This window comes from Tachysurus fulvidraco, chromosome 2 (assembly GCF_022655615.1).
Source record: "Tachysurus fulvidraco isolate hzauxx_2018 chromosome 2, HZAU_PFXX_2.0, whole genome shotgun sequence".
Taxonomy (NCBI): Eukaryota; Metazoa; Chordata; class Actinopteri; order Siluriformes; family Bagridae; genus Tachysurus; species Tachysurus fulvidraco.
The window spans coordinates 5,797,740-5,819,803 of record NC_062519.1 but is presented as its reverse complement, the minus strand read 5'-3'; the positions used below and the strand labels follow the sequence as shown (position 1 = coordinate 5,819,803).

The following is a 22,064-nucleotide window of genomic DNA, read 5'->3' as shown; positions in this document are numbered from 1 at the left end:
TGGATGGACAGACGGGTTGCCATTCAAGCCAAGAGCTATTTTTCTTCTTTTCATCCAATATCCTTAGGTTTCCCTCCACTCTCTCTCTCTCTCTCTCTCTCTCTCTCTCTCTCTCTCTCTCTCTCTCACACACACACACACACACACACACACACACACACACACACACACACACAAGCACATACATACCGTAAATTAGCAAGCAGCACAACCTTCACCTCCCCAGTAACTCATTCTCATCTTATCAAAAAGCCGCTTGGTGATCCATTCACACATTGATATCACTGTAGGAGAAACGAGCTATATCTCTAAGGTGCACATCTCAAAGCCATGGGCACATGGTTGTCATTATTAAAAAATATGGAGCACCATAAAGAAAAGATGTAGAAATCAAGTCGTAAAATAAAATTCAGCATTATATAAGGGCTTCAGTGACAGGACTTTAATATTTTGTCCATCTCCTATTTAAAGGATTTGTTATTTTAAAAGAATTGTTTTGAGGAAACTATAGACTTAGATACCTTCCAATTATATACATTTCAGTTTTATTATATTTAAATGATATATAAAATATTTCTATGTTCAACAGCACAAAATGTCACAAAGCAGCTTTATAGAAATTCAGATTTAGATTTTTATTGATTTCTAATGAGCAAGCCAGAGGCAACTGTGAAAAGGAAAAACTTCCTGAGACGACATGAGGAGGAACCTTTAGAGAAACCAGACTCAGAAGGGAACCCATCCCAACTGACACCAGACTGAAACAATATCTCTTTAATAGCTGTACATTATATCATCAAATAGTGCTAAGTGTGTTGCAAGGAGCCATTTCTGATTACACTTGAGTTTCAATATTATAGTATCAAAGTGATTGAGACTCGAGCCTAAACTGTTTTTTAGCTTGTATAGTCTGTAGGTTGTCTCTATGGTAAGAATATCTACAGCCTCTTCAAGGTCTCTGTATGTATAACCTACAGATGTACATAAAATTACACATACTTTATCATGATTTCAGATTTGTAAGAATTGTAAGAATTGTGTTGATCAGTGTTTAAACATCTTTTTCCTTCTCCTCAACAGACCCAACCTACTGAAAGCTTTAAGTAAAGAGATCTGTTTCATGGTCTCATTACATTCTCGTTACTTTTATTATCTGGAATTATCATACAAATAAAAGATGGAAGATACAACAGAATTGGTGAAGAAGTGAAGAAGCAACTATGATGTCATCTAAGATGTTGTATGGTAAGAATTTACATACTGGAATATGATTGGCTCTTCTATGTTATGATGCAGTAGCTCATAACTCTGGGGGCCACGGTAGCTCACAACTCCATGCTTTGGGGTTAGATTTTTCTCTCCAGTCTGTAGGTTCTTCCAGTGCTTCAGGTGTTTCCTCTGGGTCCAAAGACACACATTGTAAGCTGATTGGCATTTCTAAATTGTTAGTAGTGTGTCTGTGTGTTATTGTGCCCTGCAATTGGTTGGAACCTGCCTCATGCCCTCCGGTGCCCCCCTGCCTCATATCTCCGGTGATAGACTTTATAATCTCTGCAATTCTGTGTACAGTGCTCAGCATAAATGAGTACACCCCCTTTAAAAAGTAACATTTCAAACAATATCTCAATGAACACAAAACAATTGTCCAAAATGTTGACAAGACTAAGTTTAATATAACATCTGTTTACCTTATAACATGGAAGTAAAGTTAATAATTTATTTTAAAATACACATTTTTCAGTTTAACTCAAATTAGGGTGATGTAAAAATGAGTACACCCCACTGAAAGTGTCTGGAGCAAAGCAAAATTTTAGACTACAAATGTCTAATTTAACAAGAATTCAACCACAGGTGAGTCTAACTGAGTCATTACACAGGTTCCCAGTAGACAGTTGACTATAAAAAAGGGTGTTAGGCTACATCCCATTTCATGTTTTTAGCAATGGCACCACATGGAAAAGAAATGTCCAAAGACCTGGGAAAGAAAATAATTACTCTACACCAGAAAGGTGAAGGCTACAAGAAGATCAGCAAAGCTTTACTAATCAGTCAAAATACTGTAGCAAAAGTGGTACAAAAATTTAAAAAGATGGAACTGCAACCATCTCACAGACACGTCCAGGCCGTCCACGGAAGGTTAACACCTCGAGAAGAGCGTCTTCTGATGAGAAGGGCTGAAGAAAATCAGCATGCAAGTTCACTGCAGTAGAAGTAGAAAGACCGGGAAGACCATTTTCCGTGACACAATACGGTGTACACTGCACAGGAATGCCATGCATGGGTACCGTCCATGAAAGAAACCTCTCCTAAAGGCCTGGCACAAAATAGCCCACCTAGAGTTTGTCAAGGCCCAGTCCTGACAAAGATGAAGACTACTGGGACTCTATACCCTGGAGTGATGAGACCAAGATAAATGTTTTTGGAACTGATGGCTTCAAAACTGTATGGCATCGCAAAGATGAGGAATACAAAGAAAAATGCATGGTGCCTGCAGTGACAGGTGGTGGCAGTATCCTTATGCGGGGCTACTTGAGACGCTGCTGGTGTCGGGGAGCTGCATTTCATTGATGGCATCATGAATTCCCATGCTCTATACTGAAAGAGATGCTACCATCACTCCGTGCCCTTGGTCGTTGTGCACTTTTCCAATTTGACAATAATCCTAAACACACATCTAAGGCCACTGTTGGATTTCTGAAGAAGAACAGGGTAACAGAACAGAGTTTCAGTGGCCAAGTATGTCTCCTGATCTGAACCCAATTGAACACCTATGGGGAATTCTGAAGAGAAAAGTCTAGCATCACTCTCCATCCAGCATCCAATCTCTAAAAGAGGTCATTCTTGAAGAATGGAAAAAGTTGGATGTTGCAAAATGTCGCCAGCTTGTCCATTCCATGCCTAGAATACTTGGTGCTGTTATTAACAATCATGGAGGCCATACAAAGTGATTGTCTACTTGTTGTGGGGTGTACTCATTTTTACATCACCCTAATTTGAGATAAACTGAAAAATGAAATTATTTACTTCCATGTTATAAGGTAAACAGATGTTATATTAAACTTAGTCTTGTCAACATTTTGGACAATTGTTTTGTGTTCATTGAGATATTGTTTAAAATGTTACTTTTTAAAGGGGGTGTACTCATTTATGCTGAGCACTGTAGAATAGGTGGTACAGAAAATCAAAGAAAGTTTACTTGTCGGGTAATGTGTTTAATACTAAATCATGTATACCAATTAGATTTCTGATGAAAAAAAATTTTTTTTTTTTACATTTTTTATTTTTGCACCTTGTCCAGACTGTCATGATGACCAGAGTCAATGTTTTGGTCCATTTGAATGGAATTGAATGGTGCGGTTTATTTATCCAGGTCTCTGCTTCTAAATGAACTCTAGCTACTGTAAGACTCAGTTTGATTGGAGTAAGAATGCAGTTCAAATCTGAAGCTAAAGGAAGTGAACTAAATGTTATGTATTTCGGTGGCAAGCCACACTTTGTCTAAGCAGTCTAATAAGAAATTTTTTAATAAAGCTGCTTTGTGCCTGAAAGTGATCGAAAGCGAACATGTTCTTTGCTCTGCGATTTTCCAGCAGTGATACCACACTCACACACATAGACATACACAGAGTCACACAATCATGTTCAAACATCCTTAAAGGATCCATTCCTCCTTTTTGTGCTGCCCATCCACTTGGGAGAAGCAAATCTTCTCAGACAGTGAAAATTCGATCTGGGAAGTGCACCTGATTGAATCAGCTTGGATTGGCTTCTATATTCATGTGCGCAATAGCAGTCCTGTGCTGGAGACAGTTTTCTGTTTCAATGAAGCACAACAGCCCCATCTGTAGGTGACTACCCTTGGCTGGACGCGAGACGGGAAGGCATTTTCCAACAAGGTGTTTTCATTATTCTGGGTGTTTGGGCTCACAGCTGGAAGAGGCAGAACTGCTGGATTGTGAAATGTCTTTGATAATATTTGATGAGAATTTTAACGTATTTGGTATATTACACCAACGCACGAGACTGCTGCAAATTCATCATTTTGGAGCAATTATCAGAAAGTGAATATTTTCAGTTCTAAAAATTAACATACATATGAATGTTTTCCTTTAAATAAATACAAAATTATAATGCAGATTGCAGCACATTCCAATTTTCTGAGATACAGTTCAAATCTTGATTTAGTTTTCTTAATTAAAAAACATCCTACTAATTATTAGTTATTTTCTCGTTATATTTACTACTTTTTTTTTCTTTAGAATTTATTTAATCTTATTTTTCTGTCATTTTTTTGTTTGTGTTGATTTTTTTTCCTTTTTAAACATTTTTTAATGTACTTAAGCTGATATATAATAAAAGTGTTATTAAAAAGTTTATTATCATTATTAAAAGTATCAAGGGGAGAAATGCAGGTTGACTGAAAAGCAATAATTCGATAAAAGGTGAAGAGTTTGCTTTAAAATAAATCGAAATGTACCCAGAATTAATCTGCACCAGCCAGACGAGAGGCTGTTATAAGTCGGTAACAAGATTATACCACAGTGCCTCTGCAGAGTCGTAACATTTCACGGGGGCAGGTTAATAACATTTTCCAGAAGCATCAAACTTATTTGAAAGTACGTAATAAGCACAAACCGACAATGCTAACATACAGTCAGGGGTTAAAAATATTTTTCAGGCTATTACTCCTCCTCACAGGAGAGCACCAAAGCTCCCGGCTAATGCCAGCGCTAATGCCAGCTGCTCAGTGTGATAGCAGACTCAACAAAACACCATGATACAGTACATACAGTACACTCATACACACACCAGGCCACAACAAGGTCAGCCTAAAAGCCACTGTCTTATTCTGCTATCTTTCTTTTTTGCTTTTTACCTGCAAGCAAAAAAAATGTATTCCGACATCTTTTTCAGAAGTGTGAAGCGCAAATATCAGTCATGTCCTTTGCTTATCATGGTGCTAAGCTAGTCTTTTACCTTCACTGATGTGGAACGGCAGCTCTGATGTGTTGCTGACTACACACACAGTTTCACTGTATTGTAGCCAAGTGGCTCTCTGACCGTACAGAGATACGACGACGGGTCTAAAGAACAGAACAGATGGCAGCTATACTTAGAAACTGGGATAAAAAAAACCAAAAAAAACAACAACACTTATTTCTCTTTATCCACGCATTTGTCAGCTTTCATATTAAACATTTGGACATAGTTTTAATAGAGTTTTACACTAAAAGTAAAAAAATAAAAGTTTAAAAGTAGCACATCATCCTAGACCTAAAACCATGTTTAGATAGCAGGGTTAAGTGCAAGAATGAGCCAAATGTATCTGAATGTATTCATTTCACACTGTTGTCACATGTTTGCCTATTTGTACAGGTGACAAATTCCCCACCCACCCCCAAAACACACACACAATTTTTTGGGCCTGCTAGTACCAACACCTTAAAAAAAATGAAAGTGTAACATTTATTTTTCCATATGAGCAACCCGGAGGAGACGGTGGTGAGGAAAAACTCCCTGAGATGATATGAGGAAGAAACCTTGAAAGGAACCAGACGCAGAAGGGAACCCATCCTTATTTGGGTGACACTTTCCAGGAAATAATCTAAATGTAAATAATGTCCTTTATACAACAGTTTGTAGTGGAGTGGAATTGTTTGATTAATCATTTGGAAATGATTAACCCTTATTAGTATAGGAGTCCAGTTAGGATCAATGATGTAAGTCGATGAGTCATTTCCGGACAGAATCGAATTCGGAGCTTTTGATTATGATTGACGCAGATAGATTTCCATTAATATACAATCGTTTGTTTTTCAGTGAGGAAGATTGATGATATTGTATTCTTTGATTTCCAGTTAGTCAGGATAGTTGATGGTTAGATCTATATATTGACTAAGGAAAGTATACACACCCTAGGGTTAGGGTTAAATTTAGTAACTAAGGCAACTGGGTAATGAAAAAATGAGATTCAACTTGATTCATTTGTTTGTCTCAGTAAATGATTCACCAAAGTTATGGTGGGTCTGAAGTCTATCCTAAGAGATAAATAAAGCTGGGCAGCATGCATACTTACAGACAACTGAAGGACATAAATCCACTTACAGGGATGTTTTTGAGTTGAGAGCTTGGAGGACACAACATGGACAAAACCTGATTTATTGATTAAACCAGAAACCCTGTAGCTGTGAGATGGCAGGTGTGGAGGTTTATGAGACTCCATTGTTATAGTGTGGCCTACCTACAGTCATAAAACTCTTCAAACCTAGAAAATGTGAAAAAGTGTTCATGAGCAATATCTCTTTAGGTAACACCGAATATTACTGAGCACTGGGTACAAAAAAGGCATGCATTAGCCTACTGTACATGTCTGCACTTTTCAGACCTCCATGACCTGCACAGGTTATTCAATTACCACAGCAATTACTTTTCCCACCTGGTTCACCACGTTCGATTCAGCATCACCAAAACTCAAGTCGTGGCACTGACCCCTGCCTGCGGCTACACAGCACAGCTAATGATTTCCCTGTAAAGGAACAAGACCAATGGCATGTTAAAGCTTTGTGAAAATGTCATCTGTCAGGTGTGTAGGAGCAGAACAGCAGCAGGCATCTGTATAATGCAAGACAACAGAAGCACAAGTCTTTCTATATGGATTATGAGTACTCGGTATAAGTAAGTAGTATTAAATAACAACCATAGTATATAAGAAGCACCATCAGAGACTAGAAACAGATGTCAATGCTTTGTCTACAGGAACTAAAGTAAAAAGAGATTTTATTTCACAGTAACAACAGTAACACAGTCCTCGGTGACAATTGAGTTGAACTGAGAGCACCAGTCAAAATTGTTACTAATGGGAAATGGCTTGGTTATTTAATATAAGAGAGCTCAGAAGATGAACTGTCAATCATCCCAGACTCACATCATTTGGCACATCTGTCACTTATTAGGGGACAATTCTGGGCGGGGAAATTGCACTTTTGTCTTACCGACACATCTTGATGTTAAAGTACTGAGCTACTGCACAAGCCCCAGCATGCCAAGCTACCACTGTTAGGCAATTGAGAAAGGCTGTATGCAATAAAAAGAAGAAGAATTCCACAGTCCGAATGTATATGTGGCGATAATAAAGGCTTCTATGCCCCAATTTTAATAAAGGTCTGAACATTATATGTGTGTTCACAAAAACACAAGAAATATTGCTCATGCTAAAAATATATTTGCCTTATGTTAATAATTGATAGAATTGGCTGCATATTATTTAGTATGACTGCATACATCGTTTAAAGTTTCTATTCTATTTCTACTATTCATTGTTGCACTAGCTCTGTTGAAGTGTACAATTCTAGCAATATTTCATTTTCCTACAATTTTACTGCTCAAAGCACTCTATGCATATGACAAAAAAAAACCTTTACACAGAGCTGTATGTTATAACAACTAACAACTCTGTTGCTGAACAAAATGATTATTTCCTGTATTACTATTTATACAGTGATAGTACTGTAGTCCACCATTTTCTGAACTTAGGCTTCTTGGAGCTTCACTTGGAGTCCAAGTTTCACTCGTTTCTGAATGGCACCTTACAAATATCTTACAGCATTTTAAAGAATAAATACCCTCCTTCCCTTTCATTTCCTGCAGTTCAAGAGATTGAAGAATGATTTACTGTGAGATCTGAAATCTGAAGCTCTGTAGTACACAGTAATCACTGGATATATAGTCAAAAATAAATACACTTCTTATTGATTGCTATACAAATGCTGACGGACTGTCCGGTGGCAATATGTGTAGGCTACCATTTCATAATACAGAAACATAATCCTAAACTGCAGAAAAGAGCGTAATGAAAAGAAGTCCCAGTTTTCAGATTACTGGAAGAATTCTAAAGGTTCAAAATGAATAATTCATTCCATGTAGATGATGCCCTTAACTTGTTGCACCTCAAGCTGAACGTCACACTAAATTCACATCATTGACATTCGTCTTCCCCGAAGTGAGAATTTTCAGTCAGCCTCAGAGAATGCTTTGTTATTCCAAATGTCGGAATATCCCATGTGTGCAGTTTACTCGCTGTAAACTCCAATCAGACATGAAAGAGCTTTGTCTGTATTTGCCCCAAGGGAGTTTTAGAAACTGGGGATGACCGATTTGCCCAAAATCCAAATACCAAGCAACAATTATACTCAATAATACATCTTTAATCTTCTTTCATAAAAAGGAACACTATTGCATTGCTTTTGGCAATGAAACCATGCACAAAAATTCTCATGCACCTATTTAAAATACAGCAATGAATTCTAATTTATACCCTTTATACAGCGCAGGGGCTTCAATAATTCACACTATTGCTTTGTCCAAGAATAGAAAATATCAGCAGCAAATTTTGTTTGACAAAGACATCTGGTTCTTGATTTAAAGACAATAGAATCTATGCTGCCAATAATGTCACTATTACAGAGCACATGTAACATCAGTATTTTAAATTAAGCTAACACTTTCAACTAATGTGAAATAAAAGCAAAATTATCAACCATACAACTGAGAATCTGAGATTTAAAGGCTTTACTCAATTACCTAAAATTGACTGGTACAGTAGTTCTAGGATTTTGGACTCAACCATAATGTTCATCTATCAAGAAATATGTGTTTGCTAATATGGTAATCATTTGTAAACCCTCATTTAAACTTTAGGTATTGTCTTAGTTCTCTTAGACACTCTCAAGCAGACCGAAGAAGGTTTTCTTCAAACTGCTGCTTAAGTGTTAATCTCCAGCTTGTTCTTTGACCAGTTTCCTTACCATAAAACACGTTATTAAAACATGATGCTACCACCATCATGCTTTACTGTGAGATTTATTTCCTCGGGCTTATCAGCAGCATTGATTTTCTACCAATTGGGCTTTTTAGCCATGGCCAAAAAGCTTGTTTTGGTCTTTTTATACAACAGAAACATTCTTGCTAAGTCTCCTAATCAGAAGTTGTTGAGTGTCTGGGCTATAGTTGTTCTGTGATCAGCTTTTACCTACTAAATTGTGGCTCTCCATCCCCCTCAGACCTGCCCTTGGCCTCTTGGTTGCATCTCTGACTAATTCTTACTCCTTTAATGGATGGCCTCCATGAGGCAGAGTTGTGGTTGTGCCATTTTCTTTCCTTTTGCCAAAAGATAGATATTTTTGTCCTTGAATTGTTTTTCATAAGTTCATAGAATTAGTGGGTTTAGGGGTTTTATGAATTGTCTTTTCTATAGAAGGGTCTTTTATTTCACAATATTCTGTAGTATAAAAATGTTATGAGGAACATCATGTGTTTATTGTGCATAATAATTTTGAGACATTGGTTGCATGTTTCTCTCACACTCATTCACTTTAAAAGAAGTTATTAGAAGAAGAACATTTAGGTGCATCATAAATGTCTGTGTCCAGAATGTACACATATAGCGAGAGTTCGGAAACATACAGTAAAGCTTGCTACACTTTTCTCACCAAACTGCACACACCACCAGAAAGCCACTAGATGGTAGACTCACCTCAGTCTTTACTACTCAGCAGCTGCTTCATGACGATCGTCCCCAAAGGCCTGAAAGCAGCAGAACTTAATTCTTTGTCTCAGTAAAATGTTTGTATGCTAATTAAAATTCTTAAATAAGGCCAAGATTCATATCATATATGGAGAAAATACTTTTCTTTCTACTAAACATTACAAATGAATCTATTTTAGATCTTATAACATTAATAAAATTCTCACAATGCCATGATTTGTAGATATTATTGGCATGGATACAACTCTGATCAAGTGTGTTGCTACCATGACCTCCAACAAAAAGTGAAAGGAAACAAAGCTCCTCTGGCCTATTGACCTTTACTGATTAAATGATGAAAATAGCTTAAGTAAAAAATATCATGGACAAACGTGATTGATATTTGGACATAGCAGACAAATACAGCTGATATTTACGCACTAATCCCTCCTGTTCAAACAGTCATTAGCATTAAATCATCATTAAATTTCCACCTGACAGAATTTATTTCCTCTGTCCTCAGTGCATCATGAGACAGCTGTTTAGTGTAGTTCCCAGTATTTCCCCGTACGGCCCTAACAGTCCACGTCATGATCCCTATCGAGGGCCCTATTGATCTCGGACCTGTTTGGGCTATAAATATGCACGGGCAACTACACAGGGGAGGGAGGATTCACTCAGGTCTGTCTTCTCCTTCCATGTCCCTCTCTTTTTACCCCCACTGTAGCTATTTCCGCGGGCGATCTATAAGGTCCGCAGCACTCTGCCTGGGGTTCGGTTTCTATGCGGCTGATCAATGAAGTGCTGAAGAGCGCAAGGCCGGGCTGCAATGCAGCAGTGGGGAGGAATGAAGGGAAAGAAGGAGGATGAAAAACACTAAAAATCTGTCAACATGTTTCTCTGTCTTGAGCATCATCCTTGGCTCTTATTTAGTCATCATTCTTTTGTTTTTCATGTACAGGAAAGGTCCACAGTGGGAAAAGTTCTCTTAAGTGAAAAAAGAAATTCAAAGGTGGAAAAGAAAATTTAAAATAAATACTTTGATTCATAAACGCCTTTAGGCTGCAGACCTGTTTTGTCTAGTATGAGCAGACATTGGGAAAAAAGTGTTTTATGATTGGAAAACTCTTTCTTCCGTTCACATCTAAAATTTATAAAAGCTTTGTTTGTGTTTAAAAGATTCAAAACACTGATACTTGCCTACAAAGCCAATAATGGACCAGCTCCATCTTCCCTCAAAGCTCTTATCACTCCTCGCACTTCACCTCGCTTGCTCAGAGCTACTAGCACCGCTCGACTGGTCCCAACATCTCTCAGGGTATGAGGTAGTTATACAGCAAGACTCCTTTCTGTTCTGGCACCGAGGTGGTGGATTGAACTTTCCATAGATGTCCAAACAGCTGAATCACTGGTTATCTTCAAACAACCGATGAAGTCCTATCTCTTCCTGAAACTCTTAAACTAGCACTTATTTCCCTGTTTGTTTTACTGAATGTGAACAGAGATTTAGGCTGATGGTATCCTGTAACCTAGTAAACCAGTGCATCATTCAAATGTAATTAAGCTTTAATCAATAAAACTTTAATAAAGCTCCATACTAATCCAATACCTCTACGAAATTGATGATAGGTTAGTAGTTAAGAAGTACTGTCAGTCAGTGTAGATGTCAGTATTTATAAATATGCACAAGAGGATATTGTTAGCTCTGTTACAATAAGTCACAATCACCATTTTCCTGCTGTTCTCAACATCTCAATTGTAAAACATTCAACGTAGCAGTAGTACAGACAGTAAACACTGGGCTCAAAGTTCCAGAATGCAACGCAACAATACTACACAGTTACGTAGCTAGCGATCTGCAAGCTGATGAGTGAGATGGTGTTGTCTGGAGCAGATCTATTGGAGCAGTAGGTGAGTGAGCTGAACAGAGTAACTAACTGTGAAAAATGTGTTGCTTCATTGCCCATAGAGTATAGATAAAGCAAGAGTTTAACCCCGCAGGTTGTCGAACAGAGATATGAATAACGCAGAAAAACATTCTTCAGGGTTAAAAGAGTGCAACATATTGACCTTGAATCCAAAACAGTCAACTCAGAATTTTACTGAAAAACAGGTTTATCACACAAGTATAAACAACGGTGCATGTCACTCAGGGTGGTTTTCCTAGTTTTTCTTTAAAAAGCTAGGTGGCTAGCTAATATCTTACTGAATATTAGAGTAGCTAATGTCAGCAAAACAATAATGAACAAGTTAAAATTGTTACCTAATTATTACACATACTCAAATTTATATCTTAATTAAAAAAAACCAAGATGCTCTTGTAAGCAGGTTGGAGCATTAATGGTTCAAGTGAACACTGAGCAGGTCAGAGCTTCAGTCTCATATTTGAAACATAAATAATGGCTTAGACTTGTTTCACTGTAGCTACTGAATAATGTGTAGCAATAATTAATAATAGTTGCTGAATAATAAGCTGAGACTTTGAGTGATTGAAACAAACAGCATTAATTTTGCAAGTTTAGAGCCTTAACTGCATCCTAGCAAGTAAAGAATCAGATGAAACCGTCGTGCCAAACATGACAAACAAAGGAATAATGTGCATCCTATTGTAATAAAGCTCTGAGGATCAAAATACATTTTATGCTATGGTTTAAGTATTGCTTATAATATTTCATTAACACTAATGATACCACCCTTACATGAGGGTCCTATCATTCTAATCATTCTATAAATCATCTAATCCAATAAATTCCAATTAAAATTTCATTACAATTCCTATGAATTTTGTAAGAGAGGCTGGAGAAGCAGGAAGCTGCATCTGAAACACAGCCGAGGTGTGAATAATTATGTCACCATTCCAGGCCAGGCTAGAGAAGCAACTCTTCCAGAGATTTTTGAAAGCACTGCCAGGCTGCATGCCATAGATACAGAATCAGAAATAAAGGTTTCTGGGGAGTAAGGGGGAAAAAAAACAAGTTCAAAAGGCACATTGTGGCATGCTGTGCAAGATACACACAATGACTAATTCATATCAGCTACTCGCTAAGCATTGCATCGGGGAATAGAGGATGGTATCAGTGGTTCTTCACAGCCTAGAGCCTAGATTCCTCAGTGTAATATACCCAAGCAGTGATCAGGACTCCTATTGGGTATGTAATTATATATTCATCGTTCAGAAAATGGTGCAGTTACGATCCTCTGGGTATGGTGATGTGCTACACTCCAGCAATCATCTGCAGCCAGTATGAGAGCTGAGGATTTTCCATGTGTTCTTTTCGTCCGTCTTCCTGGTCCAGCTAGGTCATCTTTATAACGCAACCAACCTAAAGAACCACATTAGGCCATCTGTTTGGATAAATAATTTAATGCTGTCACACCATATTATATATATATATATATATATATATATATATATATATATATATATATATATATATATATATATATATATATATATATATATATATATAATGTGTGTGTACTCTCACTCGGGAAGGAGAAACAGAAGTGCTCTTCCCTTTTCCAAACAGCAAAATAAAAACAACAGTCCATTAAATATTGCTTGTACAACCTAAAACCCCCTGACTGACTGAAACTGAAGCCTGAGAGCAGGAAACGTTTTTAACGTTAAATTATATTTGAGAACACACAAGCGCATGTCCGCCAACACACATACACCAACACAATTTAAGAAAGAGCTAGATACAGGGTTCCCAAATTCATAACATGCACCCCCTAGTTTTAAAATTTATTTATTTTATTTTTTTAATATTAGTGAGAAATATGATAATCCAACAGTCCAAATATAAATAGCAGTTGTCAAAATATGCATGAAAGCAATTTGCCAAAAATGATGTCTGTGACACTTCACAAAACAAGAACAGTCCTAGTGAGTTGATTTGCCAACTTTGCGATGAAGCATATCTTGACAACCATATTTACATTTTGGGCAGTTACAACAAAGAAACGATTACAACATACCAAAAGAGGTGTATCATGTGTTCCTTTAGCTCCACTGTCTACTAGAAAGTGTAAGATGGTCATCGCTGCAGAGGTCCAGTGAGTGGAAAGCCAAGGCAAGCCAAGCCAACTCTAAATGCTGACTTGATGAGATCATACAGTACATTTTAACACTACAAAATTGCTACAGAGTTTGGAGACAGTTGGATCATTAGTAAGTGGCATGCCCTTAATATGTATGTTAGTTATATCTGTTCTCTGAACTCGGTGTGTTAAATAAAATCCAGAAACGTCGCATTAGAAACATCCTACATATTTTATGGAGATATATCATGTGATCGGCCAAGGAGGGATATATTGTATATAACCTTGGGATATTTTTACTGGTCATATTGTACGATGTAAAATTAAAGTAATCATTCCATACACATGCACATGCAATCTATAATGAATCACTGACACGACAGTTGTGGATGGAGCTAAAAATCCCAGAGATACTCCAGTAATAATTACATTACTCCACCTTTGCATATAAAACTAGTACAATCCATATAGGGCTTATGTCTCAATCACTGAACAACGATACCGAGTATTCATTCTAGTCGTATCTCTTACCTACAGTATGCATCAGAGAAACTGCCTGTCTAGTATATAGTATTATCTAGCAATTTTTTATTAAAGTGACAGTAGGTATCTGGCAAATGACAACTTTCCTCCAATAATAATAATAATAGACACAAATTAGAGGATAAAGTTCACAAGTAATCCTGAAATCTATAATTCATACAGTACAAAGTAACTAGCTTAACTAGTTTACTGTATGGCATCTGGCTAGTGGCTAACATTAGAGAAGCTATTCATCTAGAAAATCTAAACACTTCCCATGCTAGTTTTGGGACTCGGTTTGTTAGACAGCTATCGCTAATTTACCTAAGAACATGAATCACTGAATTACTGGTTTAAAAGCTTGAGGTCCGTACGTTTATCCATGACTGAAATGTCTGTGTTTTCACTAAAAATGGCTAAAAGCTGCCTTCTTTTACAGGCCTTGCCACTATAATACCTTCTTTTGCACATTTTGTTTCAATCAAGTGCCTTGACAAGAAAATGTATTGTCATCACAATGTTTAAAGGTTTGTGAAAGTTTCCTGTCAGAAACCTGTCTATGGAAGCACATATTCAGCATATAGAAGTAAAGATTCTGAAGCTTGTACAAACTTACGTATCGTCAGCCAAGATGATCAACTAAACCAGTCTCCAAAAATGTGCTAGTTTGACCAATTTCTTTTTTTTTTATAATTAAAGATAGATGATGTTTAAAATTTGATTGTACACACTGGATTTGTCGTTCTGCAGTGAGGAGCATCTGGAAAGTGATGACTACCTTTCTATGTAACTGCATAAATAACATGTACATTTGTTTGCTTGAAATAAATCAAGCAGCATTAGTTCTCAGTACACTATAAGAGACACAGAGGACGTCATTCTGGGTGGAAAAACACCACACCTGCTCAGAGGGCAAAGAGAAAGAGCAGCGCCTGGAGAACGGGATAAAGCCTGACATTTAGCTTATGACAAACAGGTGGGAAAGAACAGACAACAGAAGGGTTCATCCTGGGTAGGATGCAATCAGACACCGCAAAAACATTGTGGAAACTGTGAATACTGTGTAGTTCAGATGTTCAAATGACCTGAATGATATTAAAACTAAACACAGTGAGTGCAACTAATATATTCTGTCATACGTGAAACCTGAAATTGCAGATCTGTCTATACAGAATATTTGATTAAAGGAATAGTCCGGTGTTTTTTAACCAAATCTCAAGCTACAGTATCTCTAGTGTGTGTACGGACCAGGGACTTCATTACATTTCCATTTACTGGGAAAAGAACAAAGCACCAAAAGTTGGAAGAAAAAAAAAGAAAATCTAAGGGCTATTGTCATTTATATAAAATATAATTTTTTAAGGTTTTTTTTTGTAATTCTTTAGTACACAGAGTTTATGATGTACACTCTGACTATCTAGAGGAAATGAGACTTGAAATGGAAAAGGTCTAATTTCCAACCAAGAATGGAGGGAATAACTCAAACTGAAAAAAAGAAATGCATGTACAGGTAGTTTTAGATTTTAAAATACATAAGACTGGTTTAATATGAATTTTTCATTTATGTCACATATATAACTTCATCTACTAAGATCTTTATGATCGTTTAAAAATTATTTTTGAATTCATTTTTTATACACTTACATATTTAAACCACTTGAATGGTGAAATTCAACAACTGCCCCTTTAATGAGTATTACATATCCTGTTCACTTTCTTTCCTCAGTACCTGAAAATGTTTAGAAATTTTTGTCCGTTATATCACACATATTCTACAGATGGAGTGAACAGAAATTGAATAATGGATAAAAAACCATCTGAGTATTCCTTTAATGCTGTATAAAATGTTAATAAAGCTGTTATGAACTGTTAATCAAGCGATCGATTGACCAATTGTGAAGTCACCTCTCTCTAGATATGTCTCAGAAATGAATGCCACTTCAAATATGGCTGTCAGTTTTAGAATATAAAAATGTCATCAAGATCAGAGAGGGATCTTGGGAGGGACACTGGCGAGCACCTGCATTGGTCCTGATCAATATCTATGGCCTATGGATACAGATATAATGTGGTTGCCAATGGTGACCAGAGGGAAGATGGATGAAAGAGATTACAAAATGTCTCTCACAGTTCGTCCCTCTGTCAGCCGGCCATGTTTTATGACTTAGAGCCAGACCTCTACCAGCTGGCACGAGCTGAAACAGTGTCATGGTGTGTGTTCTGTGTCTTAAAGTCACAGTCCAGTGTTAATAAATGATGTGCTGAATGTGTTACTGTTCTTTAAAGTTCTCTGCCATGTACATTCTTATGTGTGTTAATGAACAGTCTTTGAAGAGGTAAGGGATGCAGATTTTCAGTGAGTGTTTCAATAAGTGTGCGTGTGTGTGTGTGTGTTTGTGTTTGTGTTTGTGTGTGTGTGTGTGTGTGTGTGTGTGTGTGTGTGTGTGTGTGTGTGTGTGTGTGTGTGTGTGTGTTTTTAGGTGTGTGCAATAGGCATGCTAAGAGCCAGCAGGTTTGCTGTAATCTTCCACTCCCGTGATTGTGGCCTTGCAGAAGAAACAGTCCTTATTATTCATCAAATGTTGATTGATGCAGGCTCTGAAACAAGAGGTGTGAGAGAGAGAGAGAGAGAGAGAGAGAGAGAGAGAGAGAGAGAGAGAGAGAGAGAGAGAGAGAGAGAGAGAGAGAGACAAGCAGGTTATCAGTGACATCCGGTCGTTATATCCGAATGTGCTGAGTCATGCACCGGCAGCTTTTTTACAACGCACAGCTTGCTAAAGATGACAGAGTGTACTGTAGCTACTACCAAACGAATCTAATAAAATGTTGGGTGAACTGATGCAAGGCCACTATGGTTTAATCCATTTTGGCACTTTTGCTGGCTCAGCTATTTGATTAAGTATTAGATATGAAAGACAGGCGCTATATTAAAGCTATGTGCCCCTGGAGAGAATATGGGGAAACAGAATGACGTGTCAGTTAGAGTAATAAAGCTGGGATTTGTTTGTTCCTGCAACTTTAGATTTGCAACTACAGTATGGGATACAATGTTATGGTAAATATACATGGCAACTGTTGTTCTTTGAATTTTATCTTAGACAAGCAAACACATTTAGTGAATATTAGAAGTGAGGATGACTCAATGCCATTTAAATCCAAACCACAACTACCAATAGAGAGCCACAGATATATGAAAGCTTTTTAACAATAATCAGAGACCTATTTTGTGGACACAGACGCGACGTCACCAGTGTGTTTGCTATTAGGTGCTATTATCATTGGCTTCCTGTGAAGTTGTGGTGTGGAATAATCATAATGGTAGTCACTTTGGTCTATTCACTTTAAAATTTCTTAGAATTTGACAGCTTTGTCAGTGCGCATTATGCATTTCAAGCTACTTCTGAACTTCTTTAACCAAATATAACTAATATGGAATCCACTGATTATGGAATATATAAGATAAAGCTACAGATAGATGTAAGATGATGGGTTTGGGGTTTCTATGGAACTGCTTTCTGACACTATCTATATCTATATCTATCTACAAGCTCTGAGTCTTATGTTTGTGCTACCAGCTGTGTTCGCCTCAGAGGACATCTTTCCGAATGAGATTCTGACTCAATATGGTACTTGTGATAAAAATCAAGGCAACATAAATAACAATCCTGGTTGATCTAAGTCATTTCATGTGTAAAATTAATGAGCAAAAGTTATCGTCCCCTAAGGTATCCCACAACCAAAAAAAAAAAAAAAAAAAAGGAAGATTCACTATAATTAAAATAAGCAGAATTTTAGTTATCCTGCAACAAGACAACAATCTAAAGAGTATATAGTCAAGAAGAAAAAAAAAACTTTTGAGAGAAAGAGTCTCCTGATGTCTGGATATGGACCGAAAAAAGCAACTGGAGTAGAATGTATATAAGAAAAGGAGCATGTGGGGTGATCAGATGTTAAAATGGTTCAATTTTAACATGATCTTTGATAATGAAGGAACATCTGTGAAACCTAAATGTTACTTAATGCAATTGAAGGAGAAAATATGCTCAATTATTTATTCTTCAGGAATCTGACCAAATTAAAGAGTCTGTACGTGTCCAGACTTTTGAAGAATTATGAGAACAAATCGACTAAATCGCTGGCTTAAGCAGGTTGACTGAAGGACTGATTGAAATAAGTGCACTCTGACTCGCAGACTGTATAAATCTAGGTTTAGGAAGCTGTCAGTTTCTTAAGTAGTGAGCAACTGCAAAAGAGGCATTTAGCTACTTAGTGTTAATTATGTTAATCTCTTAAATGGAGCCTGATAAGCCTAGATCAATCAGAGGTTGTGAGTGGCTTGTGTAATAAATAAACTAAGAAACAAACAAATAAACAAGCATCGATGTTAGTGAGTGGGGGTGATAACTCACTTGCAGGATTTATGGGAGCAGGGCTTGAAGATGGCTGATATGGAGTGTGCATAGCAGATGGGACACAGGTCGTCTTCACTGGTGGGCTGCGGACAGAAAGAATAAAAAAAGAAAGGATACAAATCAGACACACACATACTTGAATTAAAAACGCTCATACTGCTAGCAATAAAAACTAGCTGAAAATTAACTTAGCTGCAATTAACATTATGCAAATGAGATCATGCTAATTGTTCTCATCTAGATCCAATTCAATGTTGACCGAATTAGCATTCCAGGCTAAAGTACTACTTTAGGCTCATAATGAAGATGGAGGCTGAGCATATTCAAACCCTTGTGCCTTCATTGTAAGAGCACACAGATGACCATTAGCAAAAGCATTAGCTAAAACATGGTAGGTTTAAAGTACCATTAACAGGGATCTGGAGTAATTCTAATCCTTTGATTTGAATCGATCCCCATTATTAACACTGCAACCTCTGCATATCATTATGTCTACATTAACAAGAGGAAAAAGGAATAAAACACTTCAGCATGCTGTTTTTGAGTAAAACAAGTTGAGGGTGAAGTAATGTGAACAGACACCATGTACTTTGTACATGTTACATGTTCTGCCTTAGCTTTAGGTTAGCCTCCTTCTTCAGATGCCAAGTAAATATCACTTCAACATAGCAACAATTACAAAGCTTTTTTAAAATATGTTCATCATACTAGTTTCTGTGTAAACTGTTACGTATTATGATATATTGTAATAACATATTAAAACAAGCGCATTGACATAAGATTGTCAGACCTGCTGTTATAGAAAATTAATCAACACCTACTGAACACTCAGATTCAAGGATTCAACAATGCTTTATGACATAAATAACCAGCATCCAGTACATCCGCTGCTTTACTGAAAATGTTTTATCGACACTGACATAAAAACAGATCGAATCTGTTGTAATGGTTATTCTGTAATATGAAGGATTTTAAAAAAGGACAAAAGGAAGTACTCAAAAAATCACATCGCACCAAAAGGATCTTCACTAAACCAACCCAACCAACAAGGTACTATTTTCAGTGCTGGTTAGAAATGTGAAATGTTTAGAAATATGACTAGTGAAATGGTGTAGAGGAGGACAGAGGGTCAGGACAGCTTGTGTCGCCTCAAGCAGGTAAAGATACTCTGATTCTCTGAGGAGATCTGAAGCCTACATTGCATCAAGGTGGAGTGGGATGCTCACAGCAGCTGGTGTGTTTTTCTTCTGAGTTCGTTATATAACACCATGTGATATTGTAAGACAACTCCTGAAAAGTGCGCTGTACAACGTATTCTTGGTTAACCAGACTTAGGCATAGATATTAAAGGTGCAGTTTGTAACATACTTCAAGAGCTATAATAATAATAATAATAATAATAATAATAATAATAATAATAATAATAATAATAATAATACAATTTCAAAGTTACCTTTAAAAAATATTTTTTACAACCGAGAAATAAACTCCACACATTTGTCATTCACTCAGGTAATAATCTGTGTTCACTCAGGTAATAATCTGTGTTCACTCAGGTAATAATCTGTGTTCACTCAGGTAATAATCTGTGTTTAGGTATAAGGTTAGGGATTTGCTGATGGTGTTAAAAGAGTGTATCAGTAATCTTCCTCAGTAGAAATTGTTAGAATGTAAAAAGCTTTGGAGAATGTACTAGAAATAATTTACACTGCAAAATAATGTGTGATTTCCAATTAGAATTCAGTGGTAGCTGGTGGTTTTATAATATTAATATTAATATTAATATTAATATTAATATTAATATTAATATTAATATTAATATTAATTAATATTAATATTTATATTAATATTAGGAAAAGCACAACTGTTTATCATACACTGTATACAGTTGGCTCATATTTATTTGGGCAGGGATACAGTTTTGTATATTTCCCTCTTTAGAACACCACAATAGATTTGTAATGAAGCAATGAAGATGGAATTGAAGTGCACGATTTCAGCTTTAATTCAAGATGTTTAACATAATTATTGCAGAAGTTTTGTTTTTTTTTACATAGTTTGGGACCCATTTACTGTACATCACCAAATGACTTGAATCACAAACCGTTCTTTTCCTTCCACATTCTCTTCTCTTCCCATCATTCTAAATACACGTTAACCTTTTTTTATCTATCCAAAAGATCAGAACTTGTCAGGATGTTTTTTGTGCTTGAGTGTTCTTAGAGGTTTGACTCTTGAAGTAAACGGTCTGTATTCGCATTCATGAAAGTGTCTCTTGATTGTAGACTTTGACATTGATGCCCCTTTCTCCTCTAGTGTTATTTACCTGGCTAGATAATGTTTTTTCTTTGCCAAGAAAGGAATTCTACAATCATCCACTTTAGTGTTTATTCGTGTTTATCAAGGCTTTGTGTTTGAGTGCGCAAAGTTTTTTATTTATTTATTTATTTATTTATTTATTTATTTATTTATTTATTTATTGTACTGTTGATTTGGCCACTCCTAAAGTTTCTGCTATCTCTCTGATAAGTCTGGTTTATTTTTTTAGCCTCATGATGGCTTGCTTAATTTGATTCAAAGCACCCCTTTGGACCACATATTGAGAGTTCCCATGAACTGAACACTTGCCAAATGGAAAAATTATGTCTGAATCAACTACAGACATACTTCATTAAACTGTCGTGATGTAAAGAGGAAACAGGCCACATCTGGCCATGTTTATCAATCAACAGTCTGATTGAAGCTGTGAAAATGGAGAGACTGCAAAAAATGGCTGTATTTCTTAAATGGGTAAACACAATATGTTTGTTAAATTTCTTTAAATTAAGTTAAAAGTGAGGTGAGATGAAAGAGGCATAATTACACAAATTGTTCTAACTGGTCAAATTTTGTACAGCATACTACGAACTGTACGAACTGAACAGAATATAATGCATTATTTGCCTGTTGTCCAACAAGCGTTAACCTTTGTACTGGGCTTCGAAGGAGAGTTTCACACAGGCTGTACTGTTCACAGAAATAATTTACATAAATGTACAGCATGATATAAGATGCTGTTCATTATGAAGTGGGTGGAGCCAGCAGTTTGCAGTGGGTGGAGCCAGCGCAATGCCGTGAGCAGAACAAGCGCTATATTTAAAAGCACATCTCTTTTTTTCTGTCCTATATATCCTATGATTCTCTTGGTCAAATTGGGTGTAGCAAAAAATTGGGTCATTCTAGTCTGAATGCAAGTATTTTACTAATTCTAATCTACAGATTTGTTTTCTAGCTAGTTACCATGGCTTTTTTTGTACCAAGTAGTATTTTGTTTTATTTAAGCACATATATCGCTTAGCAGTTAAAGAAAATCAGAAGTTCTGTCCATGTTTTAATCACAACTACAAATTTCCTCACATGAAGTAGACTCTAAAAATGACAAACTGCTTATTTAAAAAAGGTCAACTGCTCATGCTGGTCATGTTGCTGCACTAGGTTTCGAACTTCACATCATTAAAAGCTTAAGCTTTAACAGAGTAACATAGATGACAGTTTGTGTATTATTGAGTCACTTTGGGATATTA

At 36.6% G+C, this 22,064-nt stretch overlaps 1 protein-coding gene across 2 annotated transcripts in view; it reads right to left on the bottom strand.

The window, feature by feature from the left end:
• Window positions 1-15,603: 15,603 nt before the first annotated feature.
• LOC113656446 (E3 ubiquitin-protein ligase RNF123) overlaps window positions 15,604-22,064 on the bottom strand; it is a 133,910-nt gene continuing 127,449 nt past the window's right edge. For both annotated transcript variants that reach the window (XM_027167724.2, XM_047809055.1), the window contains exons 38-39: window positions 18,499-18,584; window positions 15,604-16,687 (exon numbers count right to left, since the gene is read on the bottom strand). In XM_027167724.2, coding sequence (XP_027023525.2) covers window positions 16,588-16,687; window positions 18,499-18,584 — 186 coding nt within the window. In that variant the 3' untranslated portion in view covers window positions 15,604-16,587. The remainder of the gene's footprint in view (window positions 16,688-18,498; window positions 18,585-22,064) is intronic.